Raw genomic sequence first — 27636 nt, 5'->3', positions numbered from 1 at the left:
AAGATAAAACTAAAACATAAAATTTATTTTTGTCAAAGAGTGTATGTCCCAAATTTAGATCACACAGTGTATTAACAAATTAAGTTTCTGGTTTTGAACGTATAGATACATACATCTTCCTTATCTACTAATCCTTAACTTATCAACATAACATTGAATCATAAAAATTAAATAAATAAACGCTCGGAAGAATAAAAACATTTGTTTCTTGGCTTATTGTTGATTCTAGTTTGCCCACAATAACACCTATAATTTAACCCATGTTAAAAATAATTCTACGCTCCTATTATAAATGTGTTTTAATTATAACTTAAGAAACCTAGACTTAGGTAAGAGGTGTAATGTATATAAAAAAAAAACTAATTTTATACTGTTTTATTTTTATAAAAAATTTTTTTAACGTATTGTACCTGAATGTAATTTTAACTGTGTCGTGGTTTTTGTTTTTTGTTGTTTTAATTTTTGTAACTTAAAGAACATCTATTTTAATAGTGTTTTTTATGTACGTGAAATTACTTTGTTTTATCTCTGTAATTACTTGAATCCATTTCAGTGTCCTGAGGATGACTTAATATAAGTCAAAACGTCGACATTTAGGTAAACAGGTTTCTGTTTTATTTTTGACCCCACCCAACAACCCTCCGCAATATTCGACAAGAGTTTTCAAATTTTCCAGAAGATTCTCTTTTTAAATCCGCAAGCATGTTTAAGCCATTATATCTACAATATATTACAATTCAATATCTGGTGCAAAATGTAACTTATTATTATTCACAATATTATTACCTTTCTCTGCTTCTATTTAAAGATAACATCCACCACCTCCTAGTACGCCTTTTTTGTTTTTTCTGTTGCAATAATTTTGCACTACATAAAACTACTGTGGAAGCAGCAACGACTGCTGTTGTTACGTCTTCGTTATCCATTTTAAAAATTTTAATGAAAAGAAGTGAAATGAAACAGCACTGCACTGACGGCGATACACAAATCTTTGATACAATGTTGGTTCCAATCTTGAAAAGGACGTTACCTATCGTGTAGCAGATACATTTGCCAAATGCTTTAAGTGCAAAAAATTGTATCGAACGTTGGATCCAACGTTGGGTCCAATGGTTGGACGCATCGTGTGGCGCCGGCTTTAGTCGAAGGAGTTGTTTGTTTCGAGAAAAGTTTTAAAAAATATTATAAAATATCTAAAAATCGTTGGGTCTCAAATTGATCAATCATTAAATTTATTTAGGTATCCACAAAATTTAAAATAGTTGTAGACCCAACCTAAAATCGGCAGTTCACTTTGGACCCTTAAACGCTGGCAACCTCGGTATTACCTGGTTGTTTTATTGTTTCCTGCGCAACTACAAAATCGACGCGGCGTCATCTCGACAATCGATTCCATCTTTCTTTCAATTTGCGCCGTTGTTCGGTTTTATTCTGTCGTTTCCATTCGTCGGCCATTTTGTGTTCCCTTCCAGCGTCGGCATCATAAGCGTCTGGTGAGAAATCGCATTTAAAGCGTATTTTCTGTAGTTTTCTCCAGGTTTTCATAAAAAAAACAACCGGTAAGTACTTATTTACATCTGTAATAGTAAAATATGAATCGGACTGTACGTTAATAGGGAAAAAATGAGCCAAGATAGAGAACGCTCTCGTGAACGTATCGGGCGTCGCGACCGACCGAACAGGATGTCGGAAGCAAGCAGAGACCGGAGCACCGACAGGGGCGGCAGAGACCATGGAGGATCCAAGACCTCCTCGAACAGAGTGTATGTATCAAATATACCCTACGAATTTCGTTGGCAAGATATGAAAGATCTATTCCGTGAGCAAGTTGGGGACGTTGCTTTCGTTGAAATGTATGTCGACGAGAATGATAAACCCAAGGGTTGTGGTATCGTCGAGTTCACTGATAACTCTTCGGTTAGAAAATGTCTTGATGTCATGCAAAGGTATGAGGTGAAAAAGCGTAAGTTGGTCATCAAGGAGGATAGCGGTAACATGAGAGATAAGCATGGAAATGTCATTGGACGAGGAGGTGGTGGTGATAGGAAGTCTCGTAGAGATGATGGACCTAGGTACAGGGATGACAGAGATCGTCGGAATGGCAGTTCTATTAACTTGTCGGGTTTAGGAGGCGATGACGGCAAGTGGGGTCAAACCTACGGTTTGAGTCCACAATTTCTTGAGTCTCTTGGTATTGATCCGCCTCTATCTAACAAGGTTTTTGTCGCTAATGTAAGTACTGCTTTATTTCTTTGTTCTTTTATGGGGTGTTGTAGTGTTGGATACAGTTTTCAATTTCTCCTGATTTTGCTCAAGGTGTTTTCATAGATTGAGACAGAATTTTTTTCATTGTTTTGTGTTATTTAGGTACTTGTAATATTCAAAGAATGAGCATTTTCTAGTAATTTCTTAGGTTTTACTTTACAGTTCATCACCTCAGAGGTAAAGTATATTAAGGCCATAATCAGGCAGTATCTTCAATTCACAACTTTATGTGGTATCAGGTGAAATAATCAGAAACCTGTTTACGGAATGGTCTTTTTATGTATTTCAGAACAACAGTTAAAAAATGAAATATTTTATAGCTGTTTTACATGGCAAACACTTATTCTGAAAATTACTCTGAAATTTGCTTTTTTTTTTATATAGTCAAGTTGTTAAGGAACATTTTTAAGTAAAAATATAAAATTGTTCAAAAGATATTTTTGAATTTGGGTAAGAATGAGATGAAAATGCATAACATAGCTATCTGACAAATATCTAAACTAAGTGCTAAGAAGTTGTAAAATTATGTAAATAAAAAGTTGTAGTCTTGCACCTATATATTGATGCTACACAAGAAAACTGGCACAACTCAAAAATTGATAATTCTGCAGGAGAGCTTTGTTAAAAGTAAAATTTAGCATGTAGGTAAAAGTTCAATAAAGGAGCCAAAGTGTTAGGAATTATCTCTGCTAGTTTTCAAAATATTTTAGGTTTTCAATTATGAGTATTTTAGAGGTTTTTGATAAACTTTTGTATTATGTCACTTTTCTAGAAAATATAACTTTTTCTTCTGTGAACATTTTCTCTAACATAACAGTAAGAAGACACCATTTTTATATTACAGTTAATATTAAAGCAAATATTTAATACTAAACTCTATAAGTTCAGTCTCAAGAAAATCTTATTGGTAATACAAAGATGAGTATCTTAGCCTAGAAAATGGTTAACACTACAAACACTTTAACCTTCTTTTTTGTATTACTTATTAGATTATAAGACTAATAATTATTCTTGAAAATGCCAATATACTTAAATACTACAAGTTACTGTAAAAAGTGAAGTAATAATTTGGCACAATATTTTTTTTAAATAAACTTTTATTTTTTATTTCTTGACTCTTTAAGTACAGCCAAGTGGTAATTAAAAGCCACATGCAATAAATTATTTTGAAATGTCACTTTTCAAACATAAACAAATTTCATACATTCCTCGTACCTCTTTTCAGGAAAGGCAAGGCACAACTGTTATCTACTAACCGACATAAGAGAACTCTGATGGTTATTTTAAAAGTTTTATAAATGCCGCTTTTACTGATAAAAGGATAAATTTTTTCGGTGACAGATCTGTATACAGTAGACACTCAATACCATGAACTCAAAAAAACAAAGGCTGTTCACATTATTGATTTATTCACGTTAACGAAGGTTACACTTTATGTGTACTAAACATTTGTAATTACCAAAAGTAACAGAAACAAAACGTAATTAACATAACATAAAGTTCATATTCTTACTTAAAAATATTATTTACTGTAAAGAAAAAAAGATACAACAAATTTCAAACTTTAAGAAATTAGTTTATCTTAAAGAAGAGTGAAATTTTTGTTTGTTTTTTAGGTTGTTTTACTTTTAACATCGCAGCTTTCTCTCTTAATTTTTTTAAGACTACAAGGTTATTTATGTCAATTTCATTTTCCTTTGCTGCCCACAGAATCGCTATATTAAAGGCATTAATTGCCCTATCTAATGAAATTTTATTTGAGGGTTCCTGCTCAACCTCATTTAATACTTCTGCTTCATCCGATTGACATTCTTCAATGTCGTCCTCTGCAAAATTATTGTCTCTGACACTGATTCCACTCTACAAAGTCAAAATCTTCAAAAGTTCCCTAAAAAAAAATTGTACAAAATTTACCTGAGGTGTCAATGTATGTAAAAGACCAAGAGATTCAGATATGGGTTTCTGAGCAGTGCTGTCCCATTGGTGTTTTAGGAGAGAAAGAGGTACATTTTCATCATCACTGTCACAATCATGTGTAGAGGGCACCACATTTCAAATTTTTTTACAACATTTTACATTAGAAACACAGTAACATTTTTTGATAACTTGAGAATCAAGGTGTTTCCAAGCAGACATTAAATTGATTACTGCATCTTTTATTGTCAGGTTTTTTAGGGCAATGACATTCGTATTGTTGGCCACTATGGATGATAGAAGACCTTTTCTGTAGTAAAATTTTGTTAGCCTAATAACATTTTGATCCATAGGCTGTATGAGTGGGGTGACATTAGGTGGCAGGTACATGGTTATAATTTGTCCATCTTCACTTTTTAATTCTTCTTGAGTTGGATGCAATGGTGCATTATACAGAAAAAGTAGAGCTTTCAATGGCAGACCTTTATTTTTTAAGAACCTCTTAACCTTCAAAAAAATTAATATGGTTGTACTAATCATAAAACAAAACTATAGATAAGGAAAACTTACCTGTGGTACAAACAAATAATGAAACCATTTTTTAAAAATTGCGGCAGTCATCCAAGCTGATTTAGAATGTTCACCAATGGTTTAATTTTATGGAGCCCAGTAGCATTAGTGCAAGCCAAAAATGTTATTCTTTGTTTCTCCAATTTTCTATCAGGAGCTGTTTTTTTCTGTTGACGAGACAAATGTTTTTTCTGGTAATAATTTCCAGTAAAGTCCTGTCTCATCAGCATTGTAAACTTGATCCAATGAGATTCCAAGCTCTGCTATTTTATTTTTTAGAGCCATTTTAAATGGGTCTACAAGCTCTGGTTGAGATGACAGTTTTTCCCCAGAAATTTTTAAAAAACGAATTCCAAATCTTTTTTGAATCTTTGTAACCATCCCTCACTAGCGGTAAATGATTTAGCCCTTTCATTGAGCTGGGAATAAATGGATTTTGCTTTTTCTTTAATCATGTCCCCACTTACCATTAAATGTTTATTCCGTTAGTCAAGAAACCACTTGTACAGTCTTTTTTCCATTCTTGGAAACTGGGAACCCTTTAGGGTTTGTCTTTTACCTGGTCCAACATACGTGTTTCTAACAGCACTAGAAATCAGTTCCTTTATCTTTTTTATTTTGCAAATTGTAGATTTTGCTACACCATACTTTTTTGCTAAATATGTTACACCTTGCCATTATTTAAGTCTTGAATTACAAGAGATTTTTCATAGAGGGTTAAACACTTTGGTTTTTTAAGCGAAATTTTGTTTAATTTATAAACGATCTAACACCAACACAATTTAAGTCACACTAATAAAAATCACTAAACTTCAAAACCACACTAACAGACAACAAATGATAACAACCTGCCTTGCTTAACACACAATAGATTCACGGCGCCTATCGATTCGAAGAACGCCAAAAACAGCATATCGAGGAAGCACCGGCTGCTTTCGCCTACGAATTATCGATCCAATTACATTTGTTTCCATTAACGGGGGATCGTTTGTTCACGGTATACAGTGGTCAATGCATAAAATAGTGCTGTTTCCGTTATGCGGGGTTTCCGCTATCCGATTTTCACACTATCGAGTGTCTACTGTATTACTGAAAAAAGATAAATTTTGAGTTGTACCAGTTTTCTTGTGTACTGTCTATATATTTTTATTAATCAAAATTACTTGGTGTTAAACAGCCAACATGTTTTAAAATAGTTTATCATCAGCAGAAAGGAAGTTATATTGATAATGTTATAATGGGTGATAAGAGGTTTTATAAATTACAATAAATTTGTATTTATTGAATAAATAAGTCTTAATGAAAGTTATAGTTAAAACTTATAATTATAGGGAGCTGGAATTAATCATCGTATAAAAGCTAATAGCAAAATAAATCAGTTAATTTGCAAAATTTAAAGGTAAAAGAAAACAGGAGAGGGATTCAAATCTTTTTAAACAAAAAATGTACTGTAACAAGTTAAAGTATTTTTCTTTATAATGGACTGGCTAAGAGATAAAGAGTTTAACTGCCAGTTTAAACTAGATTATTCATAAAGGCAACATAACTCACATGATTTTTAAAAGTTTAAAAAATATTTACCTTGGTACCAGAATACCTAATTTTTTTCATTGCAATATAAGAGAGAGTTTCTTTTCAACTTTTAATTAAAGTGTTCTGTTTTTGAACCAACTATAACTTTATAAAGGCAAATCTTGGTGAGATAATAATAACTCTTCTCTATGAAGCAGGTAACTTCTTTTAAGAACCCTGATGATAAACATGAAATATGTTTGGTGCTTATTTCATGTAATTTTAATTAAAGGTATTAGTAGAGGGAGGCTTTACAATTTTTATTTCTCTCATAACCTAAATTCATAAATACCATTATGAAAAACTAAATATAGTTTAACATGAATGTAATTGAACAATAATTGCCTTATGATGGTATGTCTCATAAAATGCTATTGATTTTGGATCATGTAAATTACTACGTTATTTCTTGTAATAAAGCTTTTAGTAAATAATTGTAAATTTTCTGAATATTTCTTTGCTGTTTAAAAAAAGCTTCAATGTATCATGCAGATTGTTACTAGACCATTTTAGTATTTAAACAGGTTTCCAAATATAAAAGGTGATGAAGGAGGCTGTATTGAGCATAAGAACTGCTATTTATTTGAAGTTTTGTCATATTGGAAAGATGTACTTAAAAAATATCTTGCTTTGAGTACCTGCATTTTTATCCATATTTGGTTACACATCTAGTTTTTTGAATGAATATCTTTGTACATTTTTTACATTCAGAGCGGCCTAGATCTTTTTAAAAAGGGTTGTCAATGTTCACTTTGAAGTGACTTTAAAGGAAAAAAATGTTCTTAAATGTGTTTTTTCATTGCAAATATGAAATTCAAAACAGAATGAATATATAATGTAAAATTCTCTCTGCAATTTTTAATATGAAGCTATAATTTTACTGGCAGCTGAAAAAGATGATAAAGTCTACATCAGTTTGGTTATGGGTTTATTGTCATGTGGACTGATAAGGATGGAAGGAGCTTTTGAAATTGTAATTGGTTAAATAGTTGTATTTGCTGAACAGCTAATTTTAATTCGATGAATTTGGGATTGTTTGATATTTTAATATGTTTAACTGCATTTCTAGTAAGTTTGAAAGCTTTGGAAGATTTTATGGGTCCTATTTCTTTATTTGCTCTTTCTCAGTAATAGCCTTATAGAAAATAAGCTATAAGAAAAGACTATATATGACCATACATTTTTCCAGCTCCAGGGAATGTAAAAAAAATACAGAGAATGTGTCATTTAAAATACTTAAAAGTGTTTCTAAGTCTGGATAATGCAGCAACACCAAATTGCGCTTTCCTTATTTTTAAAAGATTATATTTATTAATAATCCATTCACCAGAATCACCAACTTTGTGACCAGAACATTCATTGGTTTATACTGCAAGTTTATTGAACTGATAAGAAATAAGTTAGAAGAGAAATTTTGAAGAACTGTTACTGTTTACTCCCTAAATCAGTTTGTGGACTCATAGTAAATTGTTTACCTCGCAGTGCCAACATATTTTTTACTTTTATATATTTGGGTTAATTTTTTAAGATCTAGTCAGATGACTTATGCCTGAATTACAATACTAAAGACTATTAAGATAAAATCTTGGTATACAGCAGAATTACTCATGTTTGAGTCCTGGGTACTCATTGATTTATTGGAAACAAGTACTGGAAGAAAAATAGAGTGGATCTTAATTGTTAAATGATACTTTTAAAATATTCAGTCAGGCATGGGTTTTTAGGTTTTGATTTATGTTGTTGATTTTTATACATGGTTACCTGCAATTTGGATGAGTAGGGTAAACATTTAGGTGTTATAGACCAGTTTTTGATGGTGTTTAGAGATACATTTTGTTGCAGGTGAGTTTTTTCTTTGAATATCACTGGAAATTTTAATATCAGGGTATTTTATAAATTCAGGAAAAATGTCTTTGATATTCATAAAAATTGTTAATGCACAATTTTAAATAATGATTTAGTCACAATTGTTGTCATTGGGTACCAAAGTTAAACATCACATGGTCATAAATGTAGAGATACTACATTTGCATTGCTTCCACATGAGAATGTTTAAACTAAAATGAAGTACTTGTTAAAGAAATGTATTTTTTTGATCCTAGTAGTGAATTGAAAATCTTGTCTACTTGTATATTAGTCTTTTTCTCTGTGAAGAAGTTATGTCGGTTGATAAACATGATTTGATTTAGCTTATGTTATGTAAAAAAAATGGTATTCTCTGATTGCAGCAACAACTGTGAGTAAGTACTGTATCACATGGTAAAAAATTTACCATGTCAAATATATGTAATTGAAAGTTAACTTTATTGTCATTCATTTTGGCCTTCTATGGTTTTGGTCACTTAATACAGTTTAGTTCTGAGGTGCTGAGTTGATTTTATTAGTATATATATTTTCTTGAATACCTTTTGTTTATTGCTGTGGACAATGCGCATTTATCTTACCTTATATGATATATGAATGAAGGTTTACCATAATCTAATGATTAATATTGCTTAGTACCTGCAGAGGAGGATTTGTTTTCATTAAAGGATGTAATTTTTACAGTTTGAGAGGCAAAAATACATCTAAGTGAAAGTCACCACAAAAATCTTAATCAGTCTTATAAAAATGTAAAATTCATTGCATATTTGCTCAATCCTTATTTATTTAGGAGACAGTCAAGCCAAAAACGAGAGATGGTCTTTAAGGAGCTTGAAATGCATATTTAAGAAAAATATATTTTTTTAAATTATAAATTGTAAATAATGAGATGAAATCTAGATTTTATTGACTGATATGCAGGTGTTTAAATTTGAGCTAAAACAGTTCCATTCACAAATGTACTGCAGTTTTCAGCTAAGAATTTCAAATGCGTTGAACTATGTTATTTAATAGTTTTTGATTATATACTTATAGTTAAGGAAGTGGAGCAATAAATTAAGAGCAATAAACTAAAGATACAAACTCAAATTAATAAGCTTCTAGATGTTAAGGAATATCTATATAATATGATGTTTGATTAAGGCAATGTACCATATCTCAGCTATAAATAGTCTGGAAGCTTTGAATTGAAAAAATTGGTCGGAAGAATTCAATTGTCTTAGTAGTATGACTTTAATTGTACATCTTTTTTTATTTGATTCATCACCTATAAAATGTTAAAAAGTGTGCTTGAAAAATTAACTGCGATTAAAGTTTGATTAAATAATATAAATATGAAATCAAATCTTTGATATTATTTATTGCAAATTCTACTTTTTAATTACAATAACATAGAAATTATATCTTGAATAAAATGCTTTGAATAATGTCATCTAGTAAGAAGCACTGAAATCATTGTGGCCTAGGAATAATTTCTTTTTACTTACCATAAATTTTTTGCTTAACTGAGATTAAAGAGTAAACTAGAACTATATAATATTAAAAGGACTAATGAAATATCCCAAAAGGTTTAAGTGAGGCAATATGAAAAAGTGCCAAATATTATTTTTTATCAAAATCATCTAAAAATCTTAGAATATTTAATTTTATATAAATGAATCAGTATTTTTAATGAAATACCTCTATAATAAACCATATACATAGTAAATATACTATAGTTTTATTGGTATAATATAACCTTCATATTATTTTATTAAAAATATGGGTTTCATCTGTTAACAAGCTTTTTGACCATGCTATTTTATTCATATATTGTGTAATTTTCTATTCATATTAGGACACTTATTTTTTTTTTTAAGGAATGTCCTCTAAATAAATACATGTAATTTATCTTGGTACAAATTATGTTTAATATACAGGGTCTTACTTCAATGTGGGGCAAAATTTCAAGGGATGATTCTTTAAGTAATTTAACATAAGAACCTTATATAAATATTCGTCTGGTAATAACTTCCAAGATACAGTGTGTCAATTTTTTCATGTTTATTGTAAAAAGCTTTAAAATAATTTGTTTTATTATTAACATTCTATTCTAATCTTATAAATTAACAAATTGTTAATTTATAAGAACTAGTTGAACATTAAAATGTTTGGATTTTAATATTTTTTTCTTGACTCTTGGACAAAAAAAGGAACAAAGTCTCAAAAATGTTCCAGTTGTTTCATTTTAATTAACCATTATTCTGTTATGATTTTAGTTTAGTTATATAATTGGTTAGTTAGTTGAACCAATGTGATTGAAATTTTATTTTTAAGATATTTTTCTTTATTAATGATTTACTCTGCATCATTAAAATTAATGCTAGCTATAAAAAGTGGATTCATTATTTGAATTTTAGATGTTCTTGTTTTAGTTGTTTTCCATAAAAAGAAAATATATCTCCTGGAATACCACCTGACTTAGTAAATTCAATTTAGTTCCAAAGAAGTTTCTTTCTATTGCAAGTAACATTGTCAATTTAAAAAAAGTCTAAACAATTATTTAGATTTTGGAGATAAATTATTATTTAGAAATAACTGGACACCCTTTATCTTGGAAACAAAGCATTACCTTACCTGTATACACTTTTTGTATTAAAAACATTCACTTGAACTCTGGCCACATACTATCTGTATATTTAGAGATATTACTAAATGGACAAGTGGAAATACGTTTATTTGGTTTTTTATCTTTAAGATTTTATCTATAAGATTGGTTTTTTATCTATAAGATTTTTAGATTATTATATATATAGATATCTTAAGTAATAACTTGCTTATTTATTGCTCCATAAGCTAAACTCACAGGCTGAGATATAGAAGAACTGATGAAACAATGTACACTAATTTTTAGCTTGACTACACAGTTGACAAGCAGAAGTTGAAAGACGTTTTCAGGCTAGCTGGAAGAGTCATAGATGTGGAACTTTCAGTGGATAAAGATGGAAGAAGTAGAGGATTTGCTGTTGTCGAATTTGACCATCCTGTAGAAGCAGTTCAGGCCATTTCTATGTTCCACAATCAGGTAGTTTAGTCAATTGTTGGTATTTAGAAATGGTGAATCTTCAAACCATGTTTGTTTGTTGTAGTTCCTGTTTGATAGACAGATGACAGTAAGGCTGGACAGAGTCAGTGATAATTCCAGATTGCCAGAAGGATTAAAATCTGTTGGAATGGGATTGGGACAAAATGGAGAACCGTTGAAGAATGTGGCACACAATCTACCCAATCAAGGTTCTCAAACTACAGGTTCAGGAATCTTGGGGGCAGTGCCCGGAGCGAATGCTTTGCAAGTTGCGAGTGCATTGTCGGGGCTTGGAAATGTTTCGGCTCTCGGCAATTTGAACCCAGCAGTTCTAGGAGCAGCTGGTTTGGGTGCTGGACTTACCAACAACCTTCTTCAGAATGGTTTGGGCAATGCTGGAGATTTACAAGCTTTGATGGGTCAGAACACTAACCTTTTGGCTCAAAGTCAGCAATTGTCTGCTATTCAGGGAGCAGGTAAGACAAGGAACCATACTCCATTTCGCTATTAGATTGTAAGTTTCATTTTTCAAGTTTTTAACATGTTTTTGTAATCAATGCTGTGTAGAAGTGTTATTTAAAGACATTACTTAATCAACAATAATTGTGTAAATTATGTTTTGTGTATGTGGCAATGGTCTCAAATAAAGCCCATTTATAGAGCTTGGTTTTGTTTATATTTTAGCAGACTAAGTCCAAACAAAAAAAAATATAAAAATTGGTATTAACCTTCTTGCTTTTAAATACATAATTAAAATAATATCAAATGCCAACAGTTTAATTTAGGAGGAAATGCTAAGAAAACAAGGTATTAATGCAATTGCCTTATTGGAAGTTTTTTTTTTAATGGTGGGTGTAATGATTCTTTTATGGGAAAAATTAGGGTAACTTTAAATGTAAACTTAAAAAAACTTTTTTACTTACTTTTTATATTAATTTATATACAGGGTGGCCTATCGAAAAGAATCGAGCAAAATTAGTTGCTTTAAATGTGAAATAAAAAAATATATCATCCGACCCATGCAGATTTTCATAAGGCATTCAGCCTTATTTTTTCAAATGGCAAATTTTTATTACATATGATTTGTTAAAGTCAAAGGAGATTTATTGTAAAGAAACAAAATAAGTCCTATTTATGAAACAAATTCGGCCGAAAACTTTTTACAGTAGTAGGTAAAGTTCTAAAATTACTTAAATATATAATTTGTGTATGTTGTAAGTAAAGAAAATGTTACAGACAAAAAATACAATAAACCAGTAAAAGCAACCAAAAGTATACAATTTAAAATTTATACAAAGTATTGCCTGCAAGAGATACTTCTATTAATGTTGGGAATGAACCCAATAGCATTCTTTTTAAATAGTTAAAATATGATATTGAGCACCATTTTTAGCAAGCACCCCTACTCGAAGTCCTATAAGGCTAAAACTTAAAAATTTTCTTGCATGGCGACGCATAGCCGAAATTTAAAGCAGAGTCATTTAAAAAAATTGCTTTCCTATCAAATGGTGTATCACAGGCCTTCCCATTTGAAATGCGTGTGAATACCCTTCTCTATTTATGAAATTTATCCGTAAAAAAAAATTATACTGGTTCGATGATTTTTTAAAATTTTTGCTGTAATCAGTTGTTATGGAAGAACGCACCCTACGAATAACATTTTTTGTATGTTAATGATATGTGCAATAATTTTTTTTTCTTTTTTTTTTTTGTAAATCTCCACATTCAAGTGTTACCGTTATCTTGCTGGATTATTTTTGATGGACCATCCTGTATTTAGATTAGTGTGCCCAATCAGTACTTCTGTCTTCAATAAACACTCTATTTTAAAAAAAAAATAGAGTGTTAGTGGCATTTTTTTTAAACTGATTACTTTTTTCTTCTAAAATCAAGACTCCGTCATATTTCCCAATGTTCTTTTTTTATTATAATTATTACCTAAATAAGTGTCAATTAAGTTCATTAAACAAGAGATTTTAAGAGACATTATTTAGTCTAAAGATTTTATTTCCAAACAAAATTTGTGGTGCAATTTCTGTTGCCCTGTCTTTATCATATTAGTGGTAATTATATAAATGTCTTATATTTAAATTTGGTAGGAAATTGAATAATTACAGCTAGCTTAATAATAATAATAAATCTCTTTATTTTAAAATTGCTGTAAATGAATAAAACAAATTGCGTTAACACAACGGTTAAATAAGCATTCGGCACTAATGTTTGAACAAATTAACGGCAATTGCTATTTTCTGTAAAATACACATAATACAATAACTGAGGATTCAACACAAAGAAAATTATAAATGGAATTTCTTATTTAACAAGAAACCACTAAATAGTCATCTAAATTATACTGCTTTCTTTGAATAATTATATTTTCAATTTCTTAATACCTGTTTTACGAGACCACCTAAAATTTTGTTTCTTGAGAAATTTTTAATTTAATTTTTTTCTAAAGTTTATAGAGTTTAATAGCAAATTATTCTAATAATTAATCTTACGTGGCGTTTTACAATTGCCGACTCAATTTAAATGTAATATTGAAATACAAAATAGCCTTTTTAACATCAAATGATTTTTAATTGTTAGGTTTTTGGTCTTATACATTACTATATTACAAACTAAGGAGCTCTCAGAATTATTTTGAGAAAAGTTTACATACAGTACCGAGCAAACGTAAAGAAACTTAATTTTTTTTATTTTTAAATTTATTTTATTAAAGTTGACTAAAATTTTTTATATTTCCTATAATACTACACCAAACTAGATAATAAAAATAAAACATAAACAATATAATTCTACTTATTATAAAGCCACATGTAAATTAATAAAAAAAAAAACAGGGAGCAAAAATAGAGAAACACATATTTAAAGAAAATATATAATAACAACAAATTAATATTTTGTTGCATATCCCTTATTTTTAATAACTGCAAGGCATCTCCTTTTCATAGATCCAATCAGATTCCCTAAGGTCTCCTTGGGTACAGAATGCAGCTTCAACTGCTTCAAACAACTCGTCTCCATTTTTAAATTTTTCGGGATATTTCTTACGATTTTTTTTGTCTACTAAATCCCATAGATTCTCTATGGGATTAAGATCAGGACTCTGAGCTGGCCACTTAACAACAGTTATTTTTTTGTCCTCAAAAAATTGTTTTATAGTTTTAGCTGTATGCTTCGGATCATTGTCGTGTTGAAATCTCCATTTCAATAACATGTTTTCCTCTGCGTAGGGCAACAGATTATCAGTTAATATTTCTAAATATTTAAACCGATCCATAATCCCATCAATTTTGACAATGGGGCCCATTTCCATACCAGAGAAACAACCCCACATATCCCCCTCCATGCATAATAGTGCCCAAAGTATACTTTGGATCAACTCTTTTATTTTTAGGACGCCTGACCCATAAAATACCATCAGAAGAAAATAAATGAAACTTACTTTCATCCGAAAATAATACTGTATTCCATCTTGCTTCTGACCAGTTTAAATGGTCATGTGCAAATTGAAGTCGGGCGGTTCGATTCTTCTTCGAAATGAAGGGTTTCTTGGATGGTTTTCTTGCCGGCAAACCACTGTCCCTTAAACGTCTTCGAACTGTATGGACACTAATATTTACATCGTCTAGTTGAGATTTTATATCCACTGCTGTGTTAAATGGATTTTTAAGAGCTAAGGATTTAATCTTCTCGTCAACTCTAGGCGTCGTTTTTCTAGGCCTACCAGTTTTAGGTGGACTTATTAATGAGTTCCTAATGCGGTGTAACTTTATGGTTTTGGAAACGACTGAGCGGTTTAATCCTAACTGCTTAGCAATGATTGCTTGCTTAACACCCGATTGATATTTTGATATTATCAACTGTTTTATACATAACGCCAAAGTAATACCTCGAGGCATATTTACAGGTTATTCTTTATTAATTAACAAAATATTATTGTGTATTGCTTTCAATAAGCAAACATAAACTAAGAACTTTAAAAATATTTCTCTACTTTTGCTCCTCATAAAATAAAGATAAGCAAATAGATTGTTTTTGTTGCAAGAATTTATAAATACCAAATATGTTTTTGCATTCCTTTGAACCTAAAGAAATAATGTGAGTATTTGTTTATTGGCAATAGTCGATTACTCTGGCTTTATATTTTTTAAATAAAATGTTTCTCCACTTTTGCTCGGACTGTATATATTTAATTATACAAACATTTATAAGCAAGTCACAGTACTTCTTCATGTAATTTTTAATAAATATTTTGAAAAATACCAGGCAGTCCTCTAGGAAATGCTTTTGTGGATTATAAAACTAAAAATAGGAATATATTCGCAATTTGGCAACATGGCTGATTCATTTGTTTCAATAAAAATATTTTGACAGTTTTGGCGCTTCTAGTTATACTGAAATATAAGTAGATTTCGACTTGAGTAACTTGAATAAACCTGCCTGTAACAGATGTCATCTATATTAGTAGGAAAGCGATATCAAATGACATTTTTGATAATTAATAAAAAAAATAGTATAATTTTTTATGATTAAAAGGTGGCTATAATAATATAATATATAATATTTTGACAAGCAATTTAATCTATTTAATTATATACCACTTCATCATATCAACTTGCTTTTATTAATGGAATGTTATGCAGCAGCCACTAATTATATGAAATCAAACCCAAATTTAATACATAAAATATTTAATATCTCCAAAACCATTTGACTTAAGTGTAGGACATTGTAGATAAAATGTGTCCCAACTTTTTAGTAAAAATTGTAAAAGTAGTAATAAATATGTGGGTATTATGAGAGAAGTGGTAATTCAGTCAGCAAGAATTTGAATAATTTTGAAATTCTGTAATGTTTTGTGGTTCAGGGTCTATATAAGGCATATTTTTAGTTTCTTGAATTTCTCGAACAAATCTAAGTAAAAGAGAATCTATGTTTTCTAAATAACTGCAATAGTTTACCAGATTATGTTTATTAACTTATACTTTATTTTTCACTAATTGTCACTTTGCTTCAATGGCGAATATCTCACAAAGTATAAGAAGATAATATGTTTTATAAAAAATGGTTTGTAATTAAACGGAAAATATTAATATTAAACGGTTTGTATTAGTTTGCATAGAAAATTTTTCAGGAAAACGGCCTTAAATATCGATTTTCAATGTATTGGTTATAGTGGAGTAAGATTTTGTATACAGTTATCAAATATTTTTAACAAAAAAAAAATTTGATTTATTTTACCATCCAAAATATGATTTTTTTAATTGATTAGTGGAAAATCATAAAATTAAAATTTCTCTTTCTTTTTTTACTTATATTTGTTTGAGGAATTCAAGAACCGAAAAACACACTCAGTTAATGTTATACGTTATTCAATTGTTTGGTATATCTCACCTCTTCTGTACATCACTAAATTTTAAAATTATTCAACATTTTTTAACTGAATTATCACTTAATTAATAATACTGGTAAACAATTCTGTTTATACAGAATATACAAATTGTATACTCAATGACTGTGTCACGTTGCATAATTTTCAATAACTTTCTATTTAGAATTTTACTATAACAAGTCTGCAGTTCATAAAGAGCCATCCTGTACATCTATTTTTACCATATTATGTAATTAGAATTCTCTGTAATTAAAAGGAATAAAAGAAATTTTTAAATCCTTTTCTCCAGATAAAAAGTACTACATTCTTATTGATCTTAGAATTAAAAAAAATAAAGAATTACAAAAAAAAGTACAATATCAGATTTTAAGATAAAATTTTTGTGCATGTTCTGGCTAGATTAATGCTATTTTAATGCGTTTTGAAAACTCCAAAATTGCACGATAGCAGCCTATTAAAATGTACCCTAGCACATTTTGCCAATGACTATTGGTTGTGGATTTATTTACTTACGATTATGGTGCGCTGTTAAACAACCAAAATATTCAATTTATGACGGATGCAAAAACGAGTTCGTTTGCTCGGTTCCAACATCGCTAGACCTTACTTTTTTGGTATTTGTGGAAACATATCTGGCAAAATTTTTGTGTGATGGCTGCAAAAACGAGTTTGTGGTGTGGCTATGTGAGAATTTATATTTTATATGTGTCTGTTGAATGAAAATCTCAAAACAGAACTTTATTTTTGTTGAGTTTCAGTTTACATTAAACCAAGTGTTAGATTATATTAAAGGCGATTTTATCAAAGTTTTAGACATACTCCTGCCAAAGAAACTAAGACATGTGCAAATAATTAATTTCATATACTTCTAGGAAGGCATTCAATTTGTTGTGGATGTATCACTTCAATATTTCGTATGTTATTAAACTTGTTAATATGGTTTGTCAATCTCACCTCTCTGGTTCCCTAAGTAGTAGAGTTACAAAATTTGACGTTTAAGTGGTGATTTGTATTTATCGTATTCTTTATTTAGCCGTAATCACAAAATTATTAATTTCATGTTTTTCCAATGGATGATTTGAATATTTAAGTCCCCTTAGGAAGTCTCGTTAACATTCAGTGTTTCCTGATTTCCAGAAGATGTTTACTTTTTTGAGTTTAATCCTGCATTTGTTGATTGGTTTGTATTTTTTTTAAATTGGAATCTCTTCGTGAAATATAAAATAATTCTGGGGAATAATTTGGTTTTTCTGGTTATATTCATTGTGAGTTGATGGTTTGCATTTCTTTTAAGTTGGGATCTCTTCGTGAAATATAAAACAATTCTTGGGGCTAATTTTATTCTTCTGGTTATACTCATTGTGATTTTGACTTCTATTGAACCTGTTTTACTAAATCATTTATAGGAAGGATAAATGAATGTGTTTTTTTTTTTACAATACCGCTGGCAATATTGGAATCATATACTTTGAGTTCAAACGAGGAAGCATCACACAGCAAATGCCAAAGCATTTGTTGCACCTGGTTAGTTACACTATAGTATGTAACATGCATTTTAATATTATTGCAAAACCCAGCAGAAATTTATTTTTTTATTTTATCGTTTAGGAAACTCGAACATTGGGAATCCTTCCAGTGGATTACAATCAAACTTGTCTAATATGGGACAAAATTCGTCCAATCAAAGTGGTCAATCAAGTTTTGGTGGAAGAGTTTCTGATTCGTACAACCCTAACCAGCCGATAACATATCCGACAAACTACGGAGGCTCCTCAAGGTAAGTTAATTTTTTATTATAATTATATATTAAATATTTGGAATTAGTTTAATAGAATATTTAGTACAATCTATATTGTTACGACGCTTTCATAATAAGTTACGTATATTAATGGCTATTGCGCTCCCATTTAAATAAATAGAAAACATATTTAGAAAATGCATCCTATTGAAAATAAAATAGACTTGTTTACAACCAAGTATACTAAATACAATAATTTACTTCAAGTATAATAGTTTTTTATATACATATATTTTTCAGTTTTATTTATTGATTCCTGAGGTTGTTTTTACTTTTCAATATATCGATGGTTTAAAGTACAAATATTGTATGTCCGCTTTTTGTCCATTTCGGGGTAAAGGTATAGTTTGAACCCAGTAGGGCGGATCTATAATCTGTACAAATATTGTATGTCCAGAATGACGAGTAAGGTGGGGATCAACACTTCACTCATATTGTAAAACCACAGACTAATAAGTTCTGTCTAAGCACAAAAATAGTAAGTCCGGACATACAATATTTGTGTTTTTTTAGAACAATTAACAAGAGCTCAAATATTGTATATCCGGACATAACATAAATGTGCGCTGTAGTATTATTGACAACATTATTGCAACTTTTAGCATAAGTTTCCAAATTATTGACCTTGCTTTGAAAAAACGTGGTCCAGGTGGAGCTTATATTGGTACTGATGGACGAAAAGGAAAAATTCCTGCCAATATTACATCCGAAAAAGCAACAAATCATGTTAAAAAACATATAGACAGCTTTCCTCGTATGGAAAGTCACTACAGTCGGCGCGATACGAAAAAATTGTATTTGGCAGCTCATTTGAATTTATCTGTTATGTATCGTTTGTATGTTGAAATTTATTGTACAAGTGAATCAATCCCTCCTGTTTCTATTAATGTTTACCGAAAAATATTTAATAGTTATGATCCACAACTGTCGTTCCATGTCCCTAAAAAGGACCAATGTTCCACATGGAATGTGTATTATAGCACTACAGACAAAACCAATTTGGAAGAAAGCTGGCAACTTCACAAAAAGAAGGAGAAAGAAGCAATGGAGATGAAAGATGCAGATAAAAAAAGATCATTAGAAGACTCAATCTACCGAGCAATTTCTTTTGATTTAGAAGCTATTTTGTTAGTCCCCTTTTCCGCTGATTCTCAAATCTATTACAAGCGTAAGCTCTCTGTTTTTAATTTCACCATATTTGATTCTTTTGATCACAGTGGTCACTGTTTCCTTTGGGATGAAACTCATGGCTCTAAAGGAGCTTCAGAAATTGGTACGTCCCTACTAAAGTATTTGTACAACTTACCTCAGACTGTGTCACATGTTTCTAGTTTTTCTGATATTTCCGGAGGGCAAAATCGGAATCAATTTGTTACTGCAGCGATGTTGTTTGCTGTCAATAAAGTTGAACACTTACAAATTGTAGATCTAAAGTTCATGGAATCCGGCCATTCCTATCTAGAGGCAGATTCAATACACGCCACTTATGAACGAGCACGTAAACATCGAAAAATTTTCACAACCGAAGAATGGGGGTTGTTAATAGAAATGGTAAGAAAAAAACCATGTCCGTATAAGGTCTATAAAGTTGCTTTTCCAGATTTTTATGACTTACAGGAACTGGCGTCACTTGTAATGCAAAATACCAAAGTAAATACTTCTAAGGAACAAATAAAATGGCTTCACATTAAATGGCTAAGATTTGATAAATCTAAACCATTCATCATTCAATATAAATATTCACTGGCTGATAATGAATTCTTAGAATTTGATGTTTTGCAAGGAAGAAAAAAGAAAACTGTATCATGGGAAACTCTGGACTGCACAAAAATATAAACAAAGATTGCCAATTTCAGAAAAAAAAGACTTACTTTATTTGCTTGGTAAGCAAATTATTCCCATGGCATACAAAAGTTACTTTGAAAGTTTACCAAGTTCAAAGAAAGCCAAAGATCTTGTTCCATATAAAACAAATCCTAACGTCGACGATGAAGAGGATTAAAATGCCGATAATACGATAAGCTTTGTTCTACCTTTAATTTGTCACCGAATATGTTTTTCTCAATAAAATCTTGAAATTGTAATAATAAATAAATTGTTTTTTTATTAAGCCTATTTGTAGTATGTCCACTCGAGGAAATTTAATATATTGTATGTCCAGCATATTTCGAATTATAACTATTTTTATTAAAAATGATGATAGCAATTTGTAATATCATAATATATTGGTATTACAAATACCTGAACTCACTTAAAATACCAAATATTTTGTTATTTTATCACGAAATTTACTTGAATGCGAAAGAAAATCTATTTTTCGTATTTCTGCAAAATTTATAAATTTGGCCATACAATATTTGCGCTTTAAACCATCGATATTATCTAATTTTATTGTTTTAAATATTAAAAGAAGAAGAATCCAAACTTAAACGATTCAATGTACTGTAGCAAATAAATTACAATTGTAATGGTTTTGGTTTTTAGTATTTTTAAGAATCTGAAACATTAAAAGTTTTAATATTAGAATATTAATCTGAACTTTCATCACCACAGTGTGTGATCGTGTTTTTTTTTAAATATTTGTTTTATTTTGGTTACAAACATTAGAACTGTATCCTGCTAAAATGATCAGTTACACAAAAATATATTTCTGTTTTATATTAGGGATATTCTCACGGCAATATGTTACATTAAATTGTCTATAATTGGGAGAATCTATGTGATCTTGTCTTTTGCAACTATCTCATTATTGGACCTCAACTCTCTCGCATTTTCGACAATTAAATTAAATTTTAACTAAACGGATTCAAAACATTATTTATGTAATCACATATACAGTTTTTGCATAATTAAAAACTTAATAATAAAGCAAATACAGAAATAGGGCTTTTTCAAATTAAAATTTCATGTATTAAGTTTTTATAGTACAAAAGTTTATATATTATCAACTTAAACTTTAACCAAGTATCAATAAACTGTTTTGCACTATTTAGATATTTAGGAAAAATAGATAAACAGATAAAAGCTAGAGATATAAGCACTCTAAATAGATAATAGGTAAATGTAGTATTTAGATAAACATTTAAAATCAAAAATAGTAATTTTTGCCACTTTAATTTTAAATGAATTTGTTCCTTTCATCTTGAATGCACTGTATATCTTTTTATTATTATTATTATTTTTAGCTGATATATTTATCAGCTTCAGTTTATAACCATAAAATTGAGGTATAATTGGTTAACAAAGTAAATAATTTATTAAAAGAAAGAAAAGTAGGAGGCTATAGTAGTAATAAGGGAGCATTGAGGGACTTTCTCTGTCTATCTGACAGATCATTTTTCATTTTATTTCCGATTTGTTAAGTAGACTTTATCTAGTTTATAGCAATATCGCTGAAACTCTAATGTGTAAGTTTCTGCAGCAGTATTCCTCCAATCGAACAATCATGCTTTTATTATGCTCGGGCATTGTTTTGAAAAATTTTAAGGTTTTCTCTCTTTGAATTAAATTTCGTGAAATGTGTCATGTGGCAGTTCCGGTTACTTGTATTACGGTACTCATAGGGCTACAATTACAGTGACAGGTCAATCATGACTGAATATTGCTCTAATAATTGCAATTAATTTTCTTTTTTTTTTTGTTTATCAATATTCATATTGCATTGTTCCAGATAGTGGTAATTTAATCATCTAACCGTATCAACTTGCTCCAATAGTTCTCCAGTTAATAATTTATTTATTTTTTTTGTATTATTAGATTCACAATTGATATGATACAATTCGTTCATACCATCTATTACCTAGCAATGTTCTAGCCTAGATACTCAAAACCTGCAAACAGATCAGGTTTGAATTTATAAAAATTTCTCTTAAGGCTAAGAACAAATAAAGATTAAATGTCATGTCTTATTTTTATATAGATAAGGATTATTATAATTTCACACTAGTTTATAATTAATTGTTATGTATTCCTTTATATCTTCTGGCAAAGAAAGATCGAAGATCAGGTTTATAGAAAGAACTGTAAACTTTATAGGTTTCTATACTTTTTTAAGTTTTCAGATGATATTGAAGTACTTCTATGTGTATTAATAAATTCATGAAAAAGCCTATTGCTTGATCTGTTCAACCAATGAATTGATTTAATGTTGTGAGAGATCTATCCTGTTGAAATTAAACAGCAATACATTGTGTATTATGAAGCTATATAGGAAATATATTATGTTGAGATAAAATAAGATACCAGACATACTTTTTAAAGATTTTACTGTCCCATGATCTCTGTTTATCTTATCCAATAAAAAATAAAAGTTATATTTCTTAATATCAAACTGCTGTTTAAGCATGTTTAAAATGTTTCTTCATTTTGAGATCCGGTAATATTGGCAATGATTAACTTATTTACTAATATTTTCTCTAAATTTAATTAAATCAACCATTTTCTAACCCAAGAATTATCAAGTATCGGTTTTTTATATCAATCAAATTAAGTGAGAAATTAGCAAAATTGAGGAGAAAAAGATAATGACAGTTGTCGGTGCTGCTGTAAGTCACTACCTTAGTTGATGTGCTTTTAAAAATAATTATCTGAACTTCTGTTTTTTTGTATAAAAAATATTTCATTTTAATTTTATGGCTTTTTCAGCCAATTTTAGTGTTTTTTTTTAATGAAATAAATGATGAGATTTAGCTACATTATTTTCGGTTGATACAGTATGTTCCCTTATTAATTTCAGGGGAACCAGCTCTTATGGCATCATTAAACCGCCTGCACCAGCATCAGACAACAAACAGTATTCTAGAAAAATCTTGCTTGCTAATGTAAGTACATCAAATTTTATATGATCTAGTTTTATTCAATCTGCTTCATTTATTCATTGGCATACTTAAAGATCACACCTGATTTTTCAAGTACGTCTATCCGAATTAATGAAGTTATATAATTATAAAAATAAATATTCACAAAGTTACATGAGGAAGCAAATTATACAAATATAGTTTAAAGTAAAGCAAAATCATAAGAATACAAGGATAGAGATTATGTAAGACTTGTTTCAAAAGAACCTAATTGGGAACTAAAATCTTTATAAGCGTCAAGTAATTAATCACAGGTGTAGGAGTTGCTTCTTCCCTTTTAGCTAAAACACTGTTGAGTTTTGGTTTTCTCTAATGATGTTTTACATTTTTTATAATGCCTCGACCTATAAGGTACAGGAAAAGCTATCATAACCGAACACTGATGGTTATGCAACTTTTGTCTGTAGTAATATCTTTCCATTTTACATAGCAAGTTTTTATGAAACTCTGAAACCACTTGGAGTTTTCGATTTGCCAATAACAATTTTATTTTTCCGCCCCTCGTGTTATTTTTAGTTATAATTAATATAATCTCTTTGTCATCATAACATTTTGGTTCTTTAAATGCGAAGATTTTATTCAGTATACATTTAAAGAAAAACCCAGCTTCATCTGAACTAAATTGGTAATTTTGGTCGTACTGGAGATCGAGAAAATAGAAGATTTTACGTGCTTTAGTAACACTTAAAAATTGTTTCGTTGCTTTTCCTCAAAGTTTATTCTTGTTTCTGAAAATCAAAAAATCAAAGATCTCAAAATGTTCCACAGTATTCTTTTTTTGCAGGTTTCTATCTCAGCAATTAGATTTAATTTCTCGCACAACGTTCAACACTTTAAACTTCGCACTTCTTAAATGTGTTGCCTTATTAAAATACCCAAGGTCTAAAAATAAGTCCTTTACACTTATATGTCAATTCAGGACATACTCAACTTCTTGCTTACCGTTTTCGACTTTTTATCGCACTTTCACCGCGTTTGTCCAAGAAATTCTACCACAACTTTAAAGAGAGTAGGTTTGTCGGAATGTTGTGTTAGAAAATGTATGTTATACATTTTCTATATTTATATATGTTGAAAATGCCTTTAAACGTAAAATTTTAAATAAAATTTAAAATAACTCAACTTTTAAAAAACAGATACCAGCATAGCATATGTCTTCAATATGCGTAGAAAGTATAAAGTAGTGTCCCTTAAATAAAAAGGAGCAAAAGAAGTTTTATTTCCTAATTTATTTACCGTAGTAATATAATAACCGCCTTTTGTTACCGCTGATCTTGAATAGTAAAATTTAATTTTTTTGGATCCATCATCAGTTTCTACAAAATTAAGTGTGCTTACCAAAGTAATTTAATAATGCCTTAGCAAAAAGTTTATTTTTTCTCTCGATAATAATAAACCGGGTTCGTCCTAGACATTGTACTAGTAAAAAAAGCATTTAATATCAAAGGCATTTAATATTATAGTAGAGAAGGCAAAATAAATCCATACATTTATTGTAAATGTCCTTAAAAGGTCACCTTTTTATTGGTAAGGTCCCCGAAAAATTAGTTGAAAGAAAATTGGTGAAAACAGAACTGTAGAAAAAATTTCTAATGTAATTAAAAAAGACCAGAAGTAATTAATTCGATTCCGATAAAGTATATGAAGACGCCAATGCAGAATTCAGTCCACACAACACTGGGTACTTCTAAATAAAAGAAAACATCAAAGCAATTTACGCCAAAGAAGCCTAGTGTATCTATCAGCAAGGCGGTAATTTAAATACTGTAGCTCTTGTTGAAAGTAAGTAACGGTTTGAGCGAAAAACTGTTATAAAATTGGAATAGCCTTCCGAAATCTCTGGATATTAACCTTGGAAGAAACTAAAACGAAGGCTTGCTGACAAAAAATAGCAAAAAAGTAAATGTTGCGGCAAGAAGAGTGCTTAAATCGATTTGTTTCCACGGGAGATATCTAATTGACGTCCTACTCGGATGATTTCAGTCAGTAAAAAAGAATAAAATTGATTTTCCAAATAATTGCGTTATTTTATAGGCGTAGTTGATTATGATATTAAACATTTTGGTTTTATTTATGATATTCGTTAAAATGACTTATTTTTTTGGCAACTGACGATGGATTGTTAAAAATAAGTATGAGTGAGTATTTTAAGAAGATAAGGCGATTGCAATATTCTACAATTAATGCTTATTTACTTAATATTAGCTGATCATTTCAAAAAATATATTTGGATTATTTTTTATACGAATTAAATTAGAAAGATATTTGTTTTTACTGTATTTTTTTGGGTGCCGTGTGCCTTTGAATTAACAAAAACGTGGCAGTTTTATAGAAAGGCGGTACCACCGTATTGCTACCACTATAAATTCTTGTAAATAACTACCAAATTTTAAACATTTTCTCGCCAAATTCAATGAATAGTTCAGACTATCTATCAAATTGAAATTGACTTATTTTAATATTTAAAAGCAAATTGGGTATATCGCAAAAATATCGTCTTTTACATTTTTCAGAAATTAATTTTCATTATTTCTTTCTAGCTCCCGCCTTCAGCACCTTTCAAACTCCTACAGGAGAAACTAAACGAATTCGGTGAGGTATCATACTGGGAGGAGAAGGGGGTAGGAAGCTACCTTGTTGTCTATGCCAGTGAGTGGCAAGCAGAAAGAGCTATTAAAAATCTGGACAAAGCCAGAATAGATGGCAGATATATTGAAGCTAGATATTATTTTTAACTAGTTTGTCTACATATTTATGTTTAAGATTGTATTCCACTTCCTGTTTTTAACACGTCAATTCGTGACGATCATTGTATTCGGAAACATTGAATGTATTTAAAATTATCCTCACATTTTTTAATGTGTTTATTTTTATGTTTTGTTTTTTAATTTAAGAATTAGACGTCCTTATTTGCAACAGGTAGGTTAGAGATAGTTCTTTGTACTGGAGGTCACATTTCCGTAATATCTAATAAATAAAACACTCGATATGTAAATTACTGGTTTTATTTTAATAATATAACAAATATTATATCTTCTGAATACTTTATATATTTCTATCTATCTTGCCTGAACGGGTATGTCTTGGATGGATTTTCTCTACTAGATCGTTCCGGCACGAAGACGAGCGTGATCAAATCTTGCGATGATTTACCAGTATACAAGACGCATTGTTATGCTTGCAGTATTCTTTCGACAACGACAATTCGATGGATTTTGTTAGGTGTTGATCAATTAGGCTTCCCATCGTTGTTAGCAGAAAACTGGTAAAGCTGATTGGCCGATAAGATTGGGGGTCCACGGAGGTAACCTATGTTAATGAAGGTGTGAATTTAACTCGTCGATGCATGAAGATTTGAAGCAGGGAATGATTTCAAGGGTGTGGCTAATAAGCGCTGCTCCTCTTTAATTTCTGGTTTTTATATTTTCAAAGGCCGTGCTGCGATTGGAATCAAAGTTTATGACAAAACGGAGGGGTGTAGTACGCTCCATATAATAATTGTATGTTCGGAACTGGTCGTGCAACTAATTGGTGGATCTATCTAGTGGAATATATATCCGACCGAAAAATGTTACTATTCACTGGATGAATAGTACCTCGACACATTCTAATTTTCCCTAAGTGTAAGTTTACAGTATTTGAATTTTATTTGATTTGTTTGTATGGTTTGAATTCTTTGCTGTCTTATACTTGAGGGGATAATTATGGAATTTAATGTACTTTTTATGTATTTTTTTTCTGCTGTTCTTATATATTGTTTTCTGATGTTTGTTTTGGAACTCGAGTGTGTATGGGGTGTAGTGGTTAAGTTTAGTGGTAGTAATTTAAGGTAGCTTTGTTTAGAACAATTTTTCTTTGTTAATAACAATAAAGCATGTTTTTTTTTATCCATCCTTCGCGTTTTTTTTTTGAAAACTAATATTGATTTTATGACTAGACAGTAAATCGCACAGAAAACAAAATAGATAATTTAATTCTATAATTTTCTTTTGGGGAGCGGTGCTATAACTAACAAGTAAATTAAATGGCGGTAAGATTACAAAAAAAATTCAATTTCAAAATATTAATCGACTAAATTTCCATATGTAAGGCCACTGGAAAAATGTAGTTTACTGTTTTGTTTAATGTGCCGATTAATACTGAAGATCAACTGCGGCAACGCATTATTATTTCAATGAAATTCGTACAGCACCAGGTATATCCCATAGGGGATCCAGATGGTGGAAGAAAAGAGCAGATGTCTACATTGAAATAAATGGTAGTCAATTTGAACTTTTACTATCATTGAATTAAAGAATCCATTATTTTAATAATTGGTTTATTTTTTTTTTTTTAA

General features: G+C 29.9%; 2 protein-coding genes across 3 annotated transcripts; both read left to right on the top strand.

Annotated features, from left to right (window-relative positions):
- Positions 1-1391: 1391 nt before the first annotated feature.
- Positions 1392-26295, top strand: LOC126743247 (myelin expression factor 2). Of its 2 annotated transcripts, XM_050450247.1 has the most exons (7): positions 1392-1559; positions 1617-2232; positions 11078-11248; positions 11313-11724; positions 18255-18423; positions 23180-23264; positions 25841-26295. In XM_050450247.1, the coding sequence occupies exons 2-7, from the start codon at positions 1624-1626 to the stop codon at positions 26033-26035; spliced, it is 1641 nt and encodes a 546-aa protein (XP_050306204.1). In that variant the 5' UTR covers positions 1392-1559; positions 1617-1623; the 3' UTR covers positions 26036-26295. The 2 variants fall into 2 exon arrangements, with proteins under 2 accessions (XP_050306204.1, XP_050306212.1); XM_050450255.1 differs by lacking the exon at positions 23180-23264 and having other exon boundaries at positions 25841-26043.
- LOC126743262 (uncharacterized) lies at positions 18433-20160 on the top strand. The gene is made up of 2 exons (XM_050450266.1): positions 18433-19995; positions 20045-20160. The coding sequence occupies exons 1-2, from the start codon at positions 19201-19203 to the stop codon at positions 20078-20080; spliced, it is 831 nt and encodes a 276-aa protein (XP_050306223.1). The 5' UTR covers positions 18433-19200; the 3' UTR covers positions 20081-20160.
- Positions 26296-27636: the final 1341 nt, after the last annotated feature.

The sequence above is a fragment of the Anthonomus grandis genome, chromosome 1 (assembly GCF_022605725.1).
Source record: "Anthonomus grandis grandis chromosome 1, icAntGran1.3, whole genome shotgun sequence".
NCBI classification, from domain to species: domain Eukaryota; kingdom Metazoa; phylum Arthropoda; class Insecta; order Coleoptera; family Curculionidae; genus Anthonomus; species Anthonomus grandis.
The sequence above is the reverse complement of the archived record's forward strand: the minus strand, read 5'-3'. Positions and strand labels throughout refer to the sequence as shown.